The sequence below is a fragment of the Mastigoproctus giganteus genome, chromosome 5, assembly GCF_048544385.1.
Source record: "Mastigoproctus giganteus isolate SK-2022 chromosome 5, ASM4854438v1, whole genome shotgun sequence".
NCBI lineage: Eukaryota > Metazoa > Arthropoda > Arachnida > Uropygi > Thelyphonidae > Mastigoproctus > Mastigoproctus giganteus.
The window spans coordinates 38,642,928-38,666,634 of NC_143579.1; the positions used below are offsets into that span (position 1 = coordinate 38,642,928).

The 23,707-nt window shown below is 36.2% G+C and overlaps 1 protein-coding gene across 5 annotated transcripts in view; it reads right to left on the minus strand.

Moving 5' to 3' along the window:
• The window catches only part of LOC150085314 (vesicle-associated membrane protein 3-like), a 113,172-nt gene that overhangs the window by 40,520 nt on the left and 48,945 nt on the right, over positions 1–23,707 (minus strand). For 4 of the 5 annotated variants that reach the window (XM_090373144.1, XM_090373147.1, XM_090373148.1 and 1 more), the window contains exons 3-4: positions 19,429–19,507; positions 11,238–11,317 (exon numbers count right to left, since the gene is read on the minus strand). In XM_090373144.1, the coding sequence (XP_090229270.1) occupies positions 11,238–11,317; positions 19,429–19,507 (159 nt within the window). The remainder of the gene's footprint in view (positions 1–11,237; positions 11,318–19,428; positions 19,508–23,707) is intronic. The other variant, XM_090373145.1, reaches the window with a different exon arrangement.

Sequence of the window (23,707 nt, forward strand, 5' to 3'; positions counted from 1 at the left end):
ATATAACAGGATAGATCCCATCCACCCCAGGTGCCTTTCTTGTGTTTATCTTCAACAATTTCTCCTCCACTTTGCTCTCAGTTATTATAAGATTCTCTAGCTTACTGCTAGAGTTGAATACACCTCTGGCATTCCCCTCGCTGAATAACTCCTCATGTGTGAATGTTGATGCAAAATATTCATTTAGTTTGTTAGCTACCTGAGCAGGGTCATCAACAGTTGACCCATCGATCTCAAGTGGACCAATCTGATTCATCCCCTTCCTTCTAGAGTTTACATAAGTAAAGAACTCTTTACTGTTTTTCTTCGCATCCCTTGCCAAGGATCTCTCGTAATCTGCCTTCGCCTGCCTAACCTCCTTTGTAACTTGGTTACAGATCAACTTGTATCTATCATAGGCGTCTGTGTCACGTGTTAATTTGTATGTATCCCATGCATTTTTCTTTTCTGCCATATGCCTCATCAGTTCATCTGACATCCATTTAGGCCGAAACCTTGAACAATATTTCTTAGTTGGTATGTAAAGCCTAGTAGCTTCCAAGATAAGTTCTTTGAATGCTTCCCATTTTGAATTTGCTGTTGGCAATATCATCAGTTGATCCCACTGTATAGAATTTAAATACTGTCTCAGTCCATTGTAGTCGCCTTTACGAAAGCAATACCCCTTCCCTTTACCCCTAATGGTAGTTACCTCTTTGAGTAACTCCCACTTCTGCACACTGTGGTCACTGCCACTAAGTGGTTCATTTATCTGCAGATTCTTAATGAATGAAGAATCACTACTGATAATCAAATCAAGAGTATTACTCCCTCTAGTTGCCTCCCGAACATGCTGATGTAGAAAACAATCATCCAATAAATCCACAAAAGACTTGCTACTGTGTGAGTGACCAGCCCCCAAATTCCAGTCAATATCTGGGAAATTAAAATCCCCCATTATAAGACTCTCTGATTTACTGCCCCACTCTATTTCTCCGAACAGTTTCTTATTATACTCATCAGAGTCATTAGGCCTATAGCACACTCCTACTCTCAATTTTGATCTCCCAATGCTTATGTCACACCAAACTGACTCGACACTGCACTGTCCAGCGATTTCGACTGGCTTCACTTCCTTGGATTTTATGTGTTTTTTAACTAATAGCATAACCCCTCCTCCCTTCCTGTAGACATTGTACTCCCCAAATTCCAGTTCTGCATTCCTTATATATGTGTGACACCACGTCTCTGAAATCTCCACAATATCTGCCTTTGATGTTTTGAGCAATACCTCAAATTCATCAAATTTATTTACTAAACTCCTAGCATTGGTGTACACAGAAGTATACATGCACCTGTTCTTTTTCTTAGCTACCCTAACACAACCCATGTGTTTACTTGTACCCCAATGATTCCCAGCAGTCTCTGAAATATCCTGCATCTTATTTTCCAGGCTGCGGCTCATTCCAATAGAAGTAGTGCAAGAATCACTTTCACCTCTGCCAGTGGCTACTGTTAATCTATTAGTCCTTGTATCCCCCCAATCTAGCAGTTTTCCGACCCACCTAACACTGCCTCGATAGCATCAGCAAACATTCTTGCACCCTTTCTATTTAAGTGTATCCCATCCCTGTAGAAGCAGTCTCTCCTGTTAACAAGTACAGACCAGGCTGAAAAAAATTCTACCCCTTGAGCCCTGCACAATCTTTCCAGGGCCGAATTGATTGACAGGGCTCTCATCATATACTCCCTCCTATCGTGTCTGGGCAGAATTGCAGACACTTTCAATTTCAACCCTAATTCACGGCTTTTTTTCATCAGTGACCTGTACTTGTCAAGTAATTCCGCTGGTCTCCTACTCTTAATATCATTGGTGCCAATGTGTACAACTATATCACCTTTTGTGCCCTTAAAAGATGATATCCGCTCTACAACGTCATCAACTTTTGCCCCTGGCAGACATACCCTGGTCCTGTTCCACCTATCCTTTTTACAAAGCATGTTTCCCATTTCCCTGACAATAGAGTCACCAACAACTACTAGTTCCTTTGGGACCAGCGCATTCTGCCTTGGGGGTTGCCGCTGTGTTGCGCGATGACCAAGTGCAAGCTCTGGCATTGGTGTGGGCAGCTGAGAGCTTGATGGGCCCCTCACTTGTAATCCTTCGAGGGCATCCACCCTGTCCTTCAAGCTCTCATATAGGCCCATAACAACGCTGAGTTGTCGCCTTATCTCCTTACACTCCTTGCATCGCACACATACAAAGACATTCCCCATGGCAGTATCATGTCCCATACTTGACTGCTCCGCAAACATCAAGCAAATAGTGCATCTTAAAAGGCTGTGATTCAGATCACAACTGCCCCCCTCAGTTCTCCCCTGGGCCACAGCATTCCCATTAGCTTGAGCCCTTTGCTTTGCTGCTCTGGTTTGAGTCATGATTTAGATTTACTTTCAATAAAATTTCAATTTCTGTACAAAATTAAATCCTAAACTTGTATCCAAGCACAGTTATAACGCTATATTTATGTTTCAGTAACGAGTATTATCTACGAGATATTTATGTTTCAGTAACGAATGTTATCTACGAAATATTTACGTTTCAGTAACGAGTGTTATCTACGAAATATTTACGTTTCAGTAACGAGTGTTATCTACGAAATATTTATGTTTCAGTAACGAGTGTTATCTACGAAATCCCTTTATATAACTTTCGTATATGCTGAGCATACATGTTGGCTTGTTGGAATGGAAAGAGAGAGCAAGCAAAAGATTCCCCTTCATTATAAAACATTGATATTGTTTCATTTACGTGTAAATATCCATCAAACACTGAGGCAAATTTAGACTGTGTTCCCTTCATCACAGGTTAAGGACAACTTCAAATGACTGTTTTAAATCACTTTCATAATAACTCTGAACAGCAAAATACATTCCAGAATTTTTGCATATACTTTTGAAACACTATATACATATTTAATTGGCAAATAACTTAGCTATATTGAAATCATTATTCTTAAAAAAAAAAAAAAAAAAGCACCCCTGCATATCCTTTTTTTTGTTAAATAGATTTACTTTTGCTTCAGACATTGCTTGACTGTTGTTCTATTAGTTATTTCACATTTTTTCACAAAGGAATACATGTAAAATGTTACAGGAGATGCATGCATATACATACAATAAGTAAGAATGGATGTGCATGTGTACACTGCTCTCCAAAAAGTATCAAGGCAACTTTTCATTGTAGACTGAAGTGTTATTCAAGCTTTATTAGCCTGTGAAACACCACAAAGTATTCCTTAATTTAGGCAGAGCACCAAACAAATGTATATATATATATATACACTATACTATAAGACAATACTAGTAAATAAATTATGTAAAAAATCCTCAGCAAGGAATTCTAAGTGATGAGTACTCACAGGGCACAAGTTGTGAAACCCTAGTATACTGGACTTTCTCAGATAAATAACCAACTCAGACCAGTATATAAAGAAGGTATGTCAGCCACAGAAGTTAGTTGTTCTCATTCCATGTAACTAAATGGAACTCAGAATGGTATTAAAACAATCTTATCAGATAACCCACAGAAGCTAGTTGTTCTCATTCCATGTGACTAAATGGAACTCAGAATGGTATTAAAACAATCTTATCAGATAACCCTGCAAAATATCAACCTTTCTTTCTTTGACTTTTCTTTTAACCGTTCTTTATGACTTCAAGGCATCAAACAGGGGTTGAGGTCTGTATGAACATGTTACATACAGAGCTCCACAGCCATTTCATTAGAGTGGCAGTGCTTAAGCCAAACATCACCAGATGCAATCAGCTGTCTCACCTTGCACAGTGTAACGAATGCTTTAATTAGACCATAGAGCACTGGAAATCTGTTCCACAGAGTAATAAATCTCACTGTATTCTATTCGAATCAAGTGGAGAGGTGTGTATGATGCTTAGAGAACATCTGCTGCTGGAGTACAATGTACTAAAAATGTCCGGGGGTGAGAATATACAATGGGTCCCTTTTGAATGTTCCTGATTTTACATGTCTCACAAAGAAAACCCAGAGCAACTTTCATTGGGAAAGAACTCAAACATTTTATAATAAAAAATGCCAACAGACTTCTACATGAGCTCCTTTGGTACAAAGAAGAATGCCCAAACAATACTTGATTTCAGACCAGGTTTGCTTCAACATATCTGCACTGATGGTGGCAATTGTTTGCATAATGTGTGTATGTAAGGTGACAATGTTAGACACCCTGGTGGAATAAACGATGTCTTTCACATAGTCCCAGAAGAATAAATCTAAAAGAGATTATATGGTATCAGTTCACTGTGCCTAATCCAACAGTCCAAGAACACGTTGTTCAGAGAAGTATGCACCTCCAAGCTCCAATGAGGCAGTGCTTCATTTTGTCGAAAGATTATGTTGGGCTGTAGGTGTGCAATCTGAGGAAATGCATCTTTGTTGAACCCATGTCTAAAATGCCTCTGAACTGTGACAACAGATGTGTTCTCTGCAAACCATACCACTGCCTACACTTTCTCTTGCACTGATGCCATTTTTAAACAAATGACAGCAGCACTGCAAACTGTCATCACATGTTTGAAAACATCAACAATGAAACTTGGCCAGATCCCCCTCTGCTGGTACCCATTACACTGCCATACATACAACACATGAATTTTAACCAACTTTTAAAATCAGAGATATATAGTATGGTACACAACCTTTGATGGCTGTGTAGGGAAATCATACACAAATGCTAACCTTGACATTTTGGACAATTCCATGTTCTTTATGATGTGGCAGTTCTTCAGTCCAGACCCATGTTTGTTTCAACAAGATAATGTCCCATTGCATACTGTCAGTGCTGTCCAAGAATGCTTCAGGGAAATGCAGGTATGCAGTTGGAATGTCTGGTGCAGAGTCCCAATTTTTTCTGTACGAGTGGTGGAGGACTAAACCTGTTGCAGTTTATCATTTGTTGAGAAAGCATACCCAGAAGCCAGTCATAGCAGCCATGGGAAAAGGGGGGAGGTCCAAGATGTTATTAAAGTGAGTGGGAGTGACATTAACATGAAATTAATGCCTGGATACTTTTTAGAGGACAGTGTACACATGTGTAAGTAGTGAATATAGATAGGAAAACTGTAGTGGTAAATAAATGTTCTAAGCTGCAACAACTTCAGGTTAATTAGAATAACTATTAGAAGATATATAAAAACAAAGGTAGCTAAATAGCAGACAAAGCAATAATAATATATTCAAATTACAAACCATATCTAATTTATTAGTTTTGTCACCCAGCCGGCAATCTATCTATGCCTCACTTATAAACTCCCATTGATTTGTTGATTTAAGCTCTTAGGTATAATTTCCCCCAAATATCATAAAACATGTACTAAACACTGAGAAGCATGCTTTTCTCTAATGGAACAGGGCATTTCCTCAACCTTCAAGTTTTTCTTTTCAATACAACCTTGGATTTCTAAGTCTAGAATTTAAAAAAAAATGCATATAAATTCTAATCATATCGAAAGGTTATCCGATTTGCTAGTGTTTCTAACTGACCTTAACAGATGGAGAAATTAACAATATCTTTCGTATTGACAACTGAATATCATCACTGCTGCTGTAAACTGCAATTAAGAGGGAAATATACCAGTATATAAGTTTACTGTAAACAGGGAATTCTTTCACTGACATACAGAAGAGGCCTCAGATAAGCATGCTTTCTTGACCCATACTCCATGATAGTACACAACTATCATTTGAGACATGGCCAGTATTTACAAGTCTTCTGTGATGGCACAATAGATTCCCCATGGGATATTGCAGATTTTTTTCAGCCTACACAACCTGAATTTGTCGACAAATGCATTTATACAGACATAACACATAAAACAGCTTATGCACAACGAATTTACAAGAACAAGGACTTTAACTATGTGTTAGTACTCCCTAAAAAATTTGAGACAAAGCTACTATTTAAGTCAGCTGCTTGGTTGTTTGGAAGGGGGGGGGTAGGATTTCTTGTATCATGCCTGTACAAGTATATGTCATGAACTGATCTGCATGATGCGTGGACTGTAAATTTTGAAATAAATGTCTTGAATATTTAATTTCAGGTGATGCTTTATTGACTATAACTGACTTATACAGCTTTCAGTCCTTCAAAAATTAAATGCTAAATCAGTAGTGACTGTTTACTGATATAGTGTAAAATTATCTCATTCTTACATGTGATCCTGATGATAATCGGGATCACATGCAAGAATGAGATTTTTTACACTACAATTGTGATATTTTTACACTATAATCACAATATTATAATTATAGTAATTGTAATTATACAATATCATAATTACAATATTTTGTATCTAGAGTAAGTATCTATTCATGCCATTTATAAACACAAATCACAATATTTATTGATCACATTAACACCTGAATGAGGCAGGAGACATCACAGCTGCATTCGTTGTTGTTGTTTGGTTTTTAGGAGCATTTAGCAACTAAGGCCATATTGCTCCGGGATATGCAGTGGTCATTCCCTGACCTTTCCGCATCCTCCGTATTTGGTGGTGACGGGTTCGAAACCCGGTCTGATCAAGAAGCGTGTGCTACGCACTGCTGCTCCTTCCCACCTGGCTACGGAGGCGCCTACACAGCTGCATTCAGTTTAATTCCAACATCCATAAATTCATGGTTAGGTCCGATTCCAACACAGTTGGTGTAATATGAAATGAGTACCTATAGAACAGCAATGCATGCAGTATTCTCCTGTTCAGTTATACAGTGTTCTACATATCAGTTTACCAAGGGATGCAATTTACTGAAAACCACAGCTTAGAAGAAACAAATTCACATGAAATAGTTTCTTTCAAGTAAACTTTGTAAGCTAGATATCTTTATAAAGAATGTATTTTTGAATTAACTTCCTTTCCTGTAGAAACCCGAACTGTTTTTAAAAAAAGTTCCTTTTCTATCTTTTGGGAAAATGTTAACTTCATTTCACTCTTATTGCACAATTGTCTTATATGAAGTGCTCTGGGAGTGGCTAATCACCCAATGCTTGAAACACTGGTATGGTGAGGTGGGATTATCAACCTATTAGTTATATCTACTCATTTTAGCTAGTTGTTATTTATGTATTGTTTTTGGTGAAGTGTTAGTTAAGTTATGGAGTCAAATAAGTTATTACCATGGGAAAATATGAAAAGTTTTTCAATTTCTTTCAGAAAATGGAAATAATGTTACTGTGACATGTTGTCTCAGTCAAGTAAAGGTGAAATCTTTCAGTAGCGCAAAAACCTCTATGGTAAACTTGGTTGCAACTTATTTGGGTACGCTTCATTTCTTTGATTATTTAAAACTTTATGCTCCAAGACAAACACAGAAATTTACAGCTAGTATGATTAAAAGCAGTGCTTTTCAATCCCTCCTCCCTCAACCAAAAGGGCAAATGTAGTCTGAGGTTTTTTTTTCTAAACTGGAAAACACTTTGCTCTGTGCCTGAGTTACTGCTTATCAAACCTTGACTCCATGTAACAAATAAAAAATAACAAAAATTCACTAAAGCATAATTCTATTTTAATTTATTTAATGAATTTTTAAATTCTTAAAAAAAAAAAAAAAAAAACATGCAGAAAAGAACTAAGCTGCATTACTTTATATGTACATGGGACCTGAAATAAGATCTTAGTTTTCTTTTCCCATTTTTTTAATTTTAATTTTTTCAAACTTGATTTTCCTCAAATTTAGCTTCCTAGGCAACTGCCTAATTCACCATCATGGCCAACAACTCCCTTAAACTAGGCTCCCTACGCCACTCTTGGTGATGTCACTACATTCACACAATTTATTAAATAAACCAGCTAATTTACCTTATGATAGAAATATAACTTATACAACAGCTCTTCACTCCTTTTCTTTGCGACAAGAAGTGAAGAGGTGTTCTAGCTCCGCCCGGTGGTTTGCAGCGATTGGATGATCTATTCCTGTACGCAACTTCATTTCCTGCCGGGGGGGAAGCACCTCAACTATCCCCCTGGCTGGTTTTAAATCAGGAATAGATCGTCCAATCACTGCAAACCAGTGGGCAGAGCTAGGTGAGCTCTTCACTCCTTGTAGCAAAGATCCATGGGTAAGCACCATAAAGTAAATTTCAACTGATAAACCAATTAAATAAAATAATGGAACTACAAAATTAAAATCAAATTCATTTTAAAAGAAACTGTTCCGTTGATTTTTAAATTAACTTGAGCTTGGCACACCCTCCCTTCCTTTTTATGCAGAAGTAAAACTCTTGAAATACTTTTTGCCTGATGTAGCCAAGTGGTCAGGAGTGAGAGTGCAATAGCATGCACTCTGAGTGGACCGGCATTCAAGCCTGTGACTGCTAAATATGATTAATGTTTGTATTGATGATTTATTGTAAACCAGTGGTTACCAAACTTTTGAGTCACCCCCCTGGTTCCATAAATGCATCCCAAACGCCCCCCAGTCCTAACTTATAAAATATTTTTTGGAGTGACAGACTACACGACCAATGAGGAAGATAATAAAAAAATATATATAATTCAAAATAGTAATGATTAGTTGCGCATTTATTTCAAATCCAATAAAAGTTTTATTTTATTTAATTCAATATATTGAAATTACTGGTGTAGTGATCCTAACTTTTCAAAATTTGATAATCATAACAAGTCTTAGAACTACATTTACTTACAAGTTCATTTTTTTGTACATTTTTAATGCGAGGAATGGACTTGATGACATAATACCAGTTTCTCAATGTCCGGTTTAAGTCACTTAGGAGTCTTAAATCACCACATTCAGTAATCTGGAGTCAATTTCTTTGCTTATATAAGTTGGATACCACTAAAACCATATTCTACTAAATATGAAGTTGGGAATGCAATACATAGCATCTTAACCACTGTCCATAGTGCAGGATAGTGATAAGAAATTTTCTTCTGTAACCAAAACTCTTGATAAGATTACTTAAACTTCAGTTTCAGCTCAATATCATTTCGTAACTCAATTAGTTCTTCCTCTAATACCCCAGCTTCATCAATATCAAAAAAATGGATTCATCACCCAATCTGGAATTTCTATCAAAAGATCATTAAATCGTTCAGACATATCTTTATGTAGCATATCCAAATGGTCACAAAACTTGCAGATCGCCATCCTGTATCCTACAAATCGTTTCTAGCTCAGACAGAGAAGGAAATTGATATAGCTCACAGTGGCCAATATTGTGCTTGAATACAGTTAACTTTGAAATAGAAGTGGGTACTACAGATTTGCCCTTAATAAGGTTGATATCATTTCCTTGCAACTGTAAATTCATTTCATTGAACTTGTATTAGTCATTACACAATGACTAATACAAATCATTACACACTGAGGTTTTTTGCAACCAGATGTTGGCAACAAATGACACAGTGAATGGTAAACACATTTTGTACAACTTTCTTCAAGTACACAACACAACCACAGTAATGACCAGTCATTGATGGAGCTCCATCTGTCGCAAGAGCAAGTGGAATTTTCTTGTCTTTAAAGAACTGCTCAACAACACAAAATATTGACTCACCTTTAGTATATGTTTCTAATTGTCTTGCAAACAACTCTTGAACTAGACTTTCATCTTTTATAAAGTGCACATATGCTAGAAGCATACATTTATTGCCTGTCAAAGTTGACTCATCTAGCTGTAATGCAAATTCTGTAGTCCTTAGTATGCTACTCAACATATCTTCCACATTCTCAGCCATTTCATCTATGCATCATTGAACTGAATTGTTGTTTAGAAGAATATTCTTAATTACTTCATGTAGTGACTTGTAAAACAGTACTGAGAATCCCACTTACTGCTGGTAAGATGAGTTCTTCACCAATTGTATGTGGCTTTCCAGACTTGGCAATCAACAATGAAATATTGTATGATGCACAAAAACCATCAGTTTTTTTGTTCTGAAACATTACAAAATATACTTGACTGCGTTGGCCACTTTTGCAATTTAACACGAAGTGGTTGAAAACAAATGTTAAATTCTTGTCTGCCATGTCAGGATGTGGCTTCCTCAAATGTTCATAAGTCTGGAAGGTTTCAATGCTTCACTGAAAAATACCGTTTCACATATTAGGTGAATAGGCAGGTGCTTGTTTGTAGTTGCTGGTATAAATCCATACTTCAGATATTCCACACTATATTGTCTACGTTTCCTCTTTGATTTTTCTCTTCTACCATTCTTTTTCTGAAACAAATATTATTAAAAATTTAAATAAAATTAAATCTATCCAAAACCCAGGGTCCTGGGCTGGATATCATCATTCTTATTCCCTTCTACTTCTGACACACACACACACACACTTTTTTTTTGGTTGATGCAGCATAAGCCTCAGGCTTCTTTGCACCTTATGGCTAATAATAATAATAAAACAATGTGTGTGCATTAAAGGAAGAGACACGGTTCTGAATCTTAAGCAGGTGAATTTATTAAAGAAAATGAGAAGTATTAAAACAGAATGTGTTTATATGTTTCAGTGATAAAATAGGGGATTATGGCAACTAGAAATTTTTAATTCTTGTGATTAAAGTATAAAAACTATTTATCAATTGCAGCTGGACTGATTATTAAGGACAAATATTATTATAAATTATGCATGATCCTAACTTTTCAAGCCCAACTTCTGTTAATGATGCCAGTCTCTTGATTTAGATGTGCTAGCTTGAACATTAGTCAATAAGCGATCAACACATTCAGAAAGGTCCGGCCTCAAATGTCCCCCCTGCCACCCCCAGGGGGCAGTAGGGCCCACCTTGGGAACCACTGTTGTAAACTCCACTGACCTGGTGGTTTTGCCAGAGTATAAACAAGAACTTTTCCTAGCACTACCAAAAACAATTTGCACAATCCATTTAAATAGTATAAATAATATGTAAATATAATATTAATATCGGCATGGCCACAGGATTTAAAATTGTACAAATTATTACTTGGTAAACTTACAGAGGCCACCATGTATTTATTACCAATGAGTGCTAAGATGTTAAAAAAAAAGTCCATTGATGGCTGGTCAGGAGAACAGGATACCTGTCTAATTGAGCCACCTCACCAAATAAAGAATAGTGAATAGCAAATATAATAAATAAGATATAATAAATTTCAGCAAAACAATTTTTTGACACCACTGGATGTGCAAAAATGAATTATATATAAATATAAATATGACTCACTTTACAGTTCTTCCACCAAAATTTTCTTTTCAATTTTCCAGCTTGCTGTTCAAATTGCGAGGCACCTTGCTGTAATGCATCTATCCACAAAATAGAAAACAATATAAAATCATACTTAAAAAAATTACATAAAATTTTAATGTCTCTTTAAAGAATAGTAAGAGGTACATTATGCAGGTCACTTCTGAAGTTTACTTCACGTTCTTCAGAATAATATTCTATCTCATGAGCACTGAAGCCTGGTACAGACAAGATATCAGTAGGCAAGTATTGTATCAGAATCAACCAACTGCAAATAGAGTACGGTAAGCTGAAACAGATGTTCTGATGTTCATGGTACAGGTTTTACTTGCAAATTCTGTTGCCTAATTAAAATCCATATGATTATTTTCTATGGGGATATTTCAAAGAAAGAATTCAAAACTGCTCATACAGATTGTGGTCTGAAAGTGGCAATACAGCTAAAAAGTGTTTACAATTACCACAGAAGCTATAAAGCTTCACTGCAGAATTTTGTTATTCAGCTGTCAACTCCACTCTGACAACTATCTCCAATGAGTACAATCAATTAAATTATTAACACAGCACACAATTTTTTTTTTTTTTTTTTTCTCCCACTGTAAGCAGCTAAAATGGTTCAACGACAAAAAAAAATTCACATTATGTTTCAAGCACCTCAGCTGTAAGATTACAAAATCTAGAGACCTGAAACTTCATGCATTCTAAGGGAACACCAGAACTGTGTACGTGGATGTTATTTTTTAGTACAGTCTATAAGAGGGTGTACTTCAGATATGAAAGTAAATGTTTCTCCCATATGATACCTTTAGAACGTCTCAGTTAGTCATTAATATCAAGAATGCAAGTAGATAACTCAACAAGTAATGTCTCTCATATTGCATACAATACACTGCCCTACCATTAAATATCTGCACAATTGTCCCTAAACAGCTGGTCCCATCCTACTGAAGCAACTTATCAGACAACTATAAATTTGCTTGTAGGCCTTAAGGAGACAGTAGTATGACTGTGAATAGAAGAAGCTACGATCAATGAAGTTAGGACTTCCAACATGGAATGATAATAGGGTGCCACATAAGAAATTAGTCTGACATTTAAATGGCAATGAAGATCCCTAGGTCGATGACTGAAGATGTGATCTGCAGGTGGATATTTTTATACTATAATTGTGTATAACCATTACAAAATGACCTGAAATACCTTCGAAGCTGATGGAACAGAACAAGAGAGTCTTGCTAAGAATCATCTGCTTAAAATACAGGTTGACATTGTCAGCACAACTACAGTGTACTAAACACTGCATGATATCAGTCTGGGAACGAGATTATAGGTGTGAGGATGCAGACTTCTTGAGCTCCTGAAAACAGATTCGTTTACTTAGAAATTTTATCGTATTTTTGATTAATTAACATATTAATTTGTTTTACAAATTAGATTAAATAGGCTTAATAGCATTTGTTAGCTTATTTTTTTTAATTTAGCTAGTGATTTTGTAAATTACAACTTGCTACTCATTCCATTATTGTATGGGAGTTTTGGCGCAAATATCGTAGCACGTAACCAGCAGTGCAGAAGAATAGTAAGATTTTAATTGTAGTAAATAAGTACAGTCAGTCATCGAATAGCACAATAGTTGTGTTCCTAGAAACCCTCTTGCAATGCAAAATTGTGCAATATAAACAACAGGCCCTATGGGAAAAGTAGGGTTAGGTGCGGACCACCCGAGATTGAACACACATTTGTAACTAAAACATTACCAAACACAATAAATAATCGTAATGAAATACTTACGTATTTTATTACGACTATTACGTAATAAAATATTGCTAATGCTTTTGCTTCTATCGTAAGCAAACTTGTTTTTTGTTTGATTTTCTATCCAAACAGATGACAGCCGTTCCATCCCTTCCAACTCTGTGTCTTGATCTAATGGATTTTAATTACACTTTGAGTTGTTCCTGCTATGAAAGTTTTTATTTTCTCTGCATTCTTTCTAATTCTTGGCTTTGCCTCATTTAGGCCTGTAGCACGTGCAATATCACATGGTCTTTCATTTCGCTCAAAGTGTTTTGCAATTTCATATTTTTTCTCTATCGACAGTGGCAGACTGGTCATAAGTCTTACCGGGGAAACCCAGGTGGACCGGAGGCTGGTGTGATTTTGGCCATAAACCATAGTATGAGGCCACTACAAATTTTCTCGGGTAAGAATTTTTGACCCAGTCTGCCTCTGTTTATTGATATTGCATTTCTTTTTCCCTCTGAATCTGTAGTGTCTTCACCAGGACGCTTCCTTTTCACACCTTTTCAGTATTTAACTCATTTTTAGGGAATAAAGCACAATTACAAAATGAGGAGGCATGCTTGATACACATAAACAAAGCTACGCGCGTGTAGCAACTGAATAAACAACATCGTAAAGGCAGAGATACACTATTAACACCTCACATTTTACTAAAGCACATTTCTGGGGTTACTACCATAAAACAATAAAAACAATTTCCAGTTGCATTTCTGCTAGTGGAATCTGTTATAAACTGGTAGTAAACTCGATCTAATGGCATTTGCGATAATACCAATAGCTGGAATTGTGTGGGTTTTTAATTTATTATTGTGAAATGTGTTTCCCCTTCACTGATATAAAAAATATAAATACATTTTCAGAATCTTCTCTTCATTGCTATTGTGTTGCATTCAGTTGGGGTGATTCCACGTTCGACTGCCATTTCTTGACAACACAAAGGCGAATCGTGCATAAGCGAATTCGGTTCGTGTTATATACGATATCATTCCCCTATTTATAAATCGTGAAGTGTAAACACGTGTTATACGAGGACTGACTGTAGTTTGAAGGTTTTAATAACTTTTTGGGCATATACCTTTTGTATTTAGCTAAGGACATAACTAATTTAACATTGTGGTCGTTACGGTATAGCACAACTTGACAGCGTATATCTCGAACTTCATAGTGTAAGGTATAATGTAAAACTAGATAGCATAATACTTATCACTACATTAGTTTAGTATAGTCAATTAAATGTATTAAAGTTATTAATTTTCATTGTTAATTAAAACATTTAAATGAAAATCACTTCCCGAGTAAGCAGCAAAGCAAATTGCACAAAGTAGTGGGATTGCTGTGGCTTGAGGGAGAACTGAAGGGGGTGATTCTCCAATGCATCACAGCCTAAAAAAAAATGTGCAACTTGTGAAATTTTTGCAGACCTATCTGGAACAAGACATGATCTAGCCATGGAGGATGTCTTTGTGTGCTAGATGAGGAGAGTGTCAAGAAATTAGGTGCCAACTCAGCATTCAGATGGGCATCATCATCAATACTACAGCTCACTCTTGTGCTTCAGACAACAGAGCGGCAATCTTTAGGGCAGAATGCGCTAGTCCCACAGGAGCTAGTTGGTGACTATTGTCAGGTAGATGAGAAATATATTGTGCAAAAAGGATAAGTGAAATAGCGCCAGAGTAAAAGGTTCTGCCAGGGGCAAAAGTTTATGATGTTGTAGAGCAGATATCTTTTAAGGGCACAAAGGATGATATTGTTGTATACATTGGCACTAATGATATTAAGAGTAGATCTGCAGACTTACTTAACAAGTACAGATCAATATTGAAAAAAAAAAGTCGCAAGTTAGGGTTAAATTTGACAGCGTCTGCAATTATGCCCAGATACGACAGGTGGGAGTGTACTATAAGAGCCTGGTCAATCAATTCGGCCCTGGAGAAACTGTGCAAGGCTCATAGGGTAGAATTTTTCTCAACTTGGTCTGTGCTTCTTAACAGGAGAGTGTTTCTACAGGGATGCGATACACATAAACAGAAACGGTGCAAGAATATTTACTGATGCTATCAAGGCAGTGTTAGGTGGGACGGAAAACTGATAACTTGGGGGAATTCATGGTCTAATAGAAAAACAATAGCAGCAGGCAGAGGTGCAAGTGATTCTTGCAGTGCTTCTATTGGAATGAGCAGCAGCCTGGAAAGCAAGGTGCTGGGGATTTCAAGGACTGCCAGGAGTCATCATGGAACAAGTAAATACATGGGCTGTGTTTAGGGTAACTAAGAGTAAGAACAGATGCATGTATACTTGCATGTACACCAATTCTAGGAGTATAGTAAATAAATTTGATGAATTTGAAGTGCTAGAAAAGACATCAAAGGTAGATATTGTTCGGGATATCAGAGACATGGTGTCACAGATATAAGAAATACAGAATTGGAATTTGGGGAGAAAAATGTGCAAAGAAATGACAGACAGGATACAAAGGAAGAGGGAACATGCTGTTAGTTAAGAAACACAAAATCTAAGGCAGTGTATCCAGTTTACATGGGTGGACAGTGCACTGTTGAGTCAGTTTGGTGTGACATAAGCACTGGGAAAGCAAAATTGAGAGTGAGTGTGCTATAGGCTTAATGACTCTGATGGGTACAATGAACAACTGTACAGAGAAATAAGATTGGGCCAGTAAATCAGCTTGTCTTATAATGGGGGATTTTAACTTCCCAGATATAGACTGGAACTTGTGGATTGGTCACTCACACACTAGCAAAGACTTTTGTGAATTTATTGGATGATTGTTTTCTGCAGCAGCATGTTGGAGAGGCAACTAGAGAGTAATACTCTTGATCTGATTATCAGCAGTGATTATTCATGCATTAAGAATCTACAGATTAAGGAACCACTAGGTGGCAGTTTTTAAATTTTAAAGACAGTATTTAAATTCTATACAGTGGGACCAACTGATGATGTTGCCAACACCAAATTCTATATGGGATGCATTCAAGGAATTAATCTTGGAAGCTACTAGGCTTTTCGTTCCAACTAAGCAATACTGTTCAAGGTTTAGGTCTAAATGGATGTCAGATGAACTAATGAGACTTGTGGCAGAGAAGAAAAATGCATGGGATGCATATAAATTATCAGGAGACACAGATGCCTACGGTAGATATAAGATAGTCTGTAATCAACACGAAGGAGGTTAACCAAGCAAAGGCAGATTACGAGAAATATTTGGCAAAGGAGAACAGTAAAGACTTCTTTACTTATGCAAACTCTAGAAGGAAGCAGATGGTTCAATTGTTCATGATCCTGCTGAGGTAGCTGACAAACAATGAGTATTTTGCATCTACATTCACACGTAAGTTATGAAGGGAGGAGAATGCTAGAGGTTTATCAAACTGTATTAGGAACCTAAAGGATTTTGTAATAATTGAGAGCAGAGTGGAGGAGAAATTGTTGAAGTTAAACGTAAGAAAGGCACCTGGGGTGGATGGAATCTATCCAGTTATATTAAAGGAGGCAGCAAAGGAAGTAAGCAGGCTTTTAGCCATGATTACGAGTGCATCCTTGTACACAGGGTAGTTGCCCAAGGACTAAAGATGTGCAAATGTATCCACAATTCACAAAGGGGGATCGAAAGGTGATACAAGTAATTACAGACCTGTGTACAAGTATTTTTCCAGGAACAGAAGTTAAACATCGGTTTAACTTCTGTTCCTGAAAAAATAATGGACTCGCTGGTTAAAGAAGCACTGCAGGATCATCTAGACACGACTGCAGTTATAGCTCGGACATAGTATGGGTTTGTTAAGGGGAAGACTTGTCCGACCATTTTTTTTTTTTTTTTTTTTTTTTTTTTAAATAGTACCGTGCTTGGGTTGGAGGCGGAGAAGATGAAAGAAGATGTTTTTTGATTGGATACTATGATGTGATCACAAAGGATCTGGATGCAAAAAAATAATTTTGATATCATATACTTGGATTTTAGGAAAGTGTTTTATACTGTTACACATGGAAGACTACTGTACAAGTTGAAACAGCATGGCATTAAAGGCAAGTTGCTGCTATGGATGAAGGGAAGGTTGCGTGGGAGAAGACAGAGTGGTAATCAATGGACCCTGCTCTTCATGGACTAATGTTATTAGTGGTGTCCCCCCCCAGGGGTCTGTGTTGGGTCCATTGTTATTTTCTGTGTTTATCAATGATATTGATGAAGGTATATCAGGCTTAATGTCCAAGTTTGCCGACAATACGCAGGTTGGAAAGGTTGTTAATGACAGCAAGGACAGTATGTTATGCAACAGGATCTGGAAAAGTTGAGCATATGGGTGAGAGGTGGCAACTGAAGTTTAACATTGACGAATATAAAGTGCTGCATATGGGTAGCAGTATTCTCAGAGTAACGTACCAACTATATGGTACTACATTGAAATAAAAACTACACTGAATGAAAAAAAACGCACTCCATCACTGTGATTCTCCATTTGCCACATTTGCCAGATTTAGAATGTGATATAGAACTATTAACAGTTCCAAAAGACATTTATTAGGAATGCATCCAGAAGCAGTGGAATCTGTGTTTAATTAATGTCAAGGAGATTACTTTGAAGGAGATTATCTGAACAGCTGGTAAGTTTCATTTCCCAATGTTAGTTCAGTCCCTAAACTTTTTAATTGCATCTTATATGTGAGCTACAGATGCTTGGTAGCTAGGTATTGTAGAAGGAATAGTAAAATGAATGAATGCAAAATTCATTAATTTTACCATTATTTCTATTCTATAACTATTATAATTCATTATAAATGATGCTAAAGCTAGGGAACATAAATTCAAATTAAATGGGAGGAGTTATTGTAGAAAGTTTTTTTATATTACTTGTTAATTACTAGAATAAATTGTCTCCATTGGTAGACAAAGCTTGAGTAATTCAAAAGTCAGCAGAATCACTCTATGTAATAAGTCAAATGTATAAGTAGTTTCATTTTCTGCTGGAGTAGCAAAAGCCTGATGGTTCCCAGCATAACATGGTTAATTTTCAACACCATTTGCTAAAACTCTAAGAATGTGTAACATTACCATAGCAATTTACAGGAGAAAAGCTGATAAATAATGATGCTGCAGTTATTTCTACTGACATGAATGCCAAAATTAAGAGAAAAAAAAAAAAAAAAAATCTCACTGTATGGCATCACTTGCAATATTAAAAATAACTGAAGTGTTATGTTATGACAGCTAATTTGATGAAATAATGAGAATTACTGAACTTTAAATAACTATCTGAAATTTTATGAATTCATTATGTATATCCATAAAGGGTTAACAATAGCATGTGATGCATCCCCAGATTATGTTCACCAGGAGTTTTGAGCAAGATGATGTACTCATATCTCTGTGGGGGAAGGAGTCCATTTATAATTAATCTTAATATATCAACACTTGAATATTCCAGACATACTGTACATGAGAATAAGCAATAGTGCCAGTGTCTTTTTTGAAGGGAACATTTAATGTGGAACTTAAATCACATGAAACGTGAATGCCTGCAGGTTTGAGTTTATGTTGTTAATTAATTTATAGCAATCAGGGGACATTGTGTACAGATAGGGAAGAAGTCAAAGCAAATCTTTTTCCAAAAATTCATGAAACTAATCAGTTTTTCACTTTCCCTCAAATATGTAACTGAAATAATCTTGTTTACAGATGGGGCAATCATAGGTCAGGCATTTATAACTACAGTGATTTACAGTTTTCAAACACGCTGTTCACTGTCAGGAATACACTACATATTTGTGGTGACATAGAATTAAATAAGAATACATTATCTCTACTGTGCTACTGACAGGCATAATCAATATGTCTGATAGTGTGTGGGAAGAGAGAGACATTAGTCATGTGATGGTTTTGTGGCAATCATTCAATTACACCCTTTACTACTATGTTTTCTGGTAGGAATTTATTTGTAAATTCCTACCAGAAAAGACAGAAATGAATCAATATCAAATCTATAAATACTTTTAAAAAATGAAAAGTTAGAAATCAAAGTTGTAACTTAATCGATTTTTAGTCATACACAAGGCATTTCTTACTTATTTTATTCAATAATTTTCTTGAATTTTTAATATAGAAACTTGGAAAGCAGTGATTTACTTCTGAGTAAACATAGGTTGGGAGTTAGGATCCTTATATGACTGCTAACAAGTTAAAACTAATACCATAACTAATTCCAGAGAGAGGGAGATGGGGGAGGGATGCACATAAAATGTACCCTATATCAAAAATAAAATTAGACATAAATAGCCTGACTTTTAAAATGGTCCATTTTAAAATAGGATATAAATCCTGCATCAGAATATTTATAAAACATTAAAGTATTACCTGCACGATCATCCAATTCAGACAACTTCTGATCTCGTTCCAAAACTTTCTCCACATTGGTACGCATGATATCCACAACCTATTGAAGGGTGTGGTCACCAATCCGAAAAAGCAGCAGCAAAACAAAAGAAAAATAGCAAAATTAGTACTTAACAGGACAGAACTCCACCAACAGCAAGGCAGGGTAAATTTTATTAATAACTGCCAATAAGGCTGAATATTGCAATCTCATAATTCACTTTTATAAGACTCAGATAATCTCAGATTCAGAAGTGTATGAAATTTTCAGTCTAAATAATCTTTTTTTTTTACTACTAAATGGCATACTACTATTCACAATGCTGAAAGCTTTTTTGGTTAGAGTAACTTTTGGCTTAAAGGCTTCAGTTGGTAATAAAATCATAAATGACATTAATGCAAGCTCACAAAAATGTCTGATAAATTATGAAAAGGGCATTAGCAGACAACCCATGAAAACTAAAGAACAAGCAGTCGTACAACTTCTAAAAGGCGAGAAACATTCAGTACCTTTGAAGTGACAAATTTTTAGTTTTACTGTTGTAATAAGACTGCTCTAGGATCCAAAAGAATGTTATTACTTTTGTGAGTATATTTTAATTACCTGTCAGCATGAACATTAATTTTCTGAACAATTAATGAGTAACTGGAAATAGTAGCTATCCCCAAGTTTAAATCTTATGGTGCAGCTAATTTTATCTATTTGACAATTCCACCCACTCTTGGAAATACAGTGCTTAATCTAAAATTTTATTATAACAGTTTTTTTTTTTTTGTAGTAATTTAAGTGGTTAATGCTGGCTGATTTTCATACCCCTACATTTCACATTCTATAAGATTGCTGTGAATGGGAATTTCACTATGTTGCTCTTCTGATCAACAATAGTACAACAGGAGAACAGAAAATGAAGTTTTCTGTTCAAAAAAAAAAAAAAAAAAACACTTTCACAGCAGAATTCGCTATGATATATTTCCCACTACATGTTCAGAAGTCTACATGGGATGGAAAATCAACATTTCTAAATTTAATATTATAATCACCACAGAAACAAATAGTTTTATGTATTTTAAGTGGACATGCAGGCTAATTTTCATTCAAGTTTATTCTGATGATAACAAGTATGTACAGATCTACAATGTGGCTGTGAATACAAAATTCTCACTGAAACTTTTCTGGTTTACATAAACACCAAAAATAAACTATCACATTTATAATGGTAGCAGTTATTGCAATTTATAATGCAAGCCAGAAGTATCTGCTTTCCCCCCTTAAAGAATAATATACTTCCCTATAAAAATAACTTGCCATTTATAACGGCAAAGCTTAAAAAAAATAATAATAAATAAATAAAGTAAAAAGAAAAGTGACTTAACCAAATATGTACATGGGCCAATTTCCACATTCCAGCATTCAGAATGTGATTGCAAATGGAGGTTTCTCATTGAAATTAGCTTTTCTGGTCAATAACCATGGAAATATTTCAATTTTTCTTTTTCACTTGATTAATAAATATAACTGAATTTTTTTTTTTTTATGAAACCCCAAACACGAAAGGTATCAAAACCTATAGTACTTAGTACCGTGCATGGGTTGAAGGAGAAGTATGGGGGGAGGGGGATGCTGGAAACTCTGCTCTAGAGACTAAACATGGGTTTCGCCACTTCAAGCCTCCAATAAGCAAAGTGGTGGTATTTCACCGGTTGATGAAAGTCATCTACCACATCTGCCCAATACCTCATGGAGTCACCTTTTTCCCATAACACAGTTGTACACTCTTTGGCATAGACTCCACAAGGTGCTGCAGGGTGTCCTATGGTGGTACTACCCACATACTGCCCAATGTGTGCAAAATATGGGTACTGCATTGTCAGGTGGATGGTCATAGCATTGAAAATACTTTTCCAGTAGGTCCCAAATATGCTCAATTGGGTTGAGATCAGCAGCCAATGGGATGACAGAGAATTCACTGCCATGTTCCTGAAACCAGTAGTAACCAGCCAGGCCTTGTGGCATAGTACATTGTCTTGATAATAGGTATCAGTCTGGATACACTGCATCATGCAGAGGAGTACTTGGCTGGCGATGACAGAAAGGTAGGCATTCACACTGAGCCAGTGACGATTAGAGGACCCAGGGCATGCTACAAAAACAATCCCCAAGCTATAACAACACTACCCCCAGCCTGGTGAACTTCAACAGTGCAGCAAGGTACCACAGCTTCACTCTGCTTTCTCCAAATGCAGATATGGCTATCAGCATGATAAAGTTGTAAATGGGATTTATAAGACCAAGCGACAGATTCCACATGGTAGTAGTGCAGTGGTGGTGTTGACATGCACATGTAAGATAAAGTTTCTTGTCTCATAGCAAGAGTGGGTACCTGTGGCAGCTGTCGGCTGCCATAGCCTTCACAGAGCCAAGTTGGTCAGGTGCAAAAGCACATGTGCTTTGTCTGATCATGGTTCAAGCCTGTGTTACTACTAAATATGGTAATTTTCTTGTATTCTCTTTCTCTGTCTTATAAACTCTTCTGACCAGGCAGCTATCCTGGAGTTGAAACAGAAAATATTTGCAGAGTTAGGGACCCAACGGTCAACTGACAAGAAAACACCATAAAAAGGCCACGTGGAAAATCTTGCTATTCCTACATTGCTATTGTACTGGGTGGGCAACTGTGCTGTGCTGCTGCTGTGTTACAAGATGAGACAAAAAAAAATGCTCACCACATGCATCTACCACACATTGCTATCTTTGGCTAGTTGTTGGACTGCTGTTAAGCCAGTCACTGCACACTCATAATGCCACAAAATAGAGCACTTAACCAGGTTGGCTATTGCCAAGATACTGGAATCCACATGTCTTCCCCCCCCCCCAATCATTCCACGTTTAAAGGTGGAAAGATCTCAACACCAAAGCAGTCTTCTTTGCAGACACTCAAAAACCGATTGCCACATACATGAACAATCTTATCTTAACGGTCTTATGTATGAATTGTGCTCTCTGATTAGAGCATCAGAGGGCACAATTCATACAAAAGATGGTGTTACTAATGCAATATCAACTCAGTACATACATTTCTAAATAGTTAGAGAAGGGTTAATACTTCACTGTAACTGCTTAAGGCAACTGATACACAAATTCCAATGATGTGATTTTGTTATTTTATTTTATTTTTTTAGTAATATAAGGATAACTAGTGTATTTCAACTAGTGCATTGCAACCTGTAGGGGAATTTGAAGGATATCTTGGGGGACTGCAACAGATTATAATAAATTAAAGGCACAAACAGTCTCAAATTACAAATGGAATTGTGCTTGGTATGGATACTAAGAGAATCACAGAAAACTTGCAAATTTTGTTCAGAGGGTTGTCAGAAGCAAGGGTGAGAAATACTACTACTACAAAAAACAACCATTCAAACTCATATATACAGTACATTCACATCAGCAATAGGTAACACTATTCCATCACATTTTTAGTTGTCTATATAACATGGCAGGAATAAGTTTTTTTTCTAGTGATATTTGTGTAAACTCCACTCCTTGCAGAAAATGAGCTGAAATTCCCCAGGGTACAAAGCAAACCCAACAACATGGAAGCAAGTCCATTTCAAATAAAGTTATAGTGATGGAATCATCTAACAAACACATTAGTCCCAGTAAACCGGTCCTTATGACTTAAAATAAAAATTAATAGGTTAAGGACATATTTGGAAGGTTTTCTGTTGATTTTTACATGATAGCCCTCTATAAAATGAAATTATACATTATGAAATATGAAGCTATAAAAGCATTATTAAAGAAATATTATAAAAACATTATTTGGTCCCAGCTCCTGCACCTTAAAAAAAAAAAAAAGAACCATGTGGCAACCTAAACATGAACTTTAACTTATGGAGCTGAATGTGTCAAGCGAAGGAGACTATCAGTTATTGCACGGAAATTTTAATTATTTTAATTATAAAAAAATTGTGGATAGCTACTATTCAATAGGCTTGCTGACAGGTTAAAGCTTTCTAATGCAAGGTTTCTTTAGAATTCTGTTTATCTAAAGATATACAGATTCAGATTCCATCAGGAATTAAATGCTCTAAATCTTGAAATAACAGAACTTACCATTATGCCTTCTTAGGTTAATGATAGTGTCTAATCACAAAATAGCTTTGCAGTTTTTCATTTATAAGGCTTAATAAACCTGTAAGAACTCTGTTTCTCTTATCTTGTGAACGTGTATTATGTTATTAAAATTGCTGACACTGC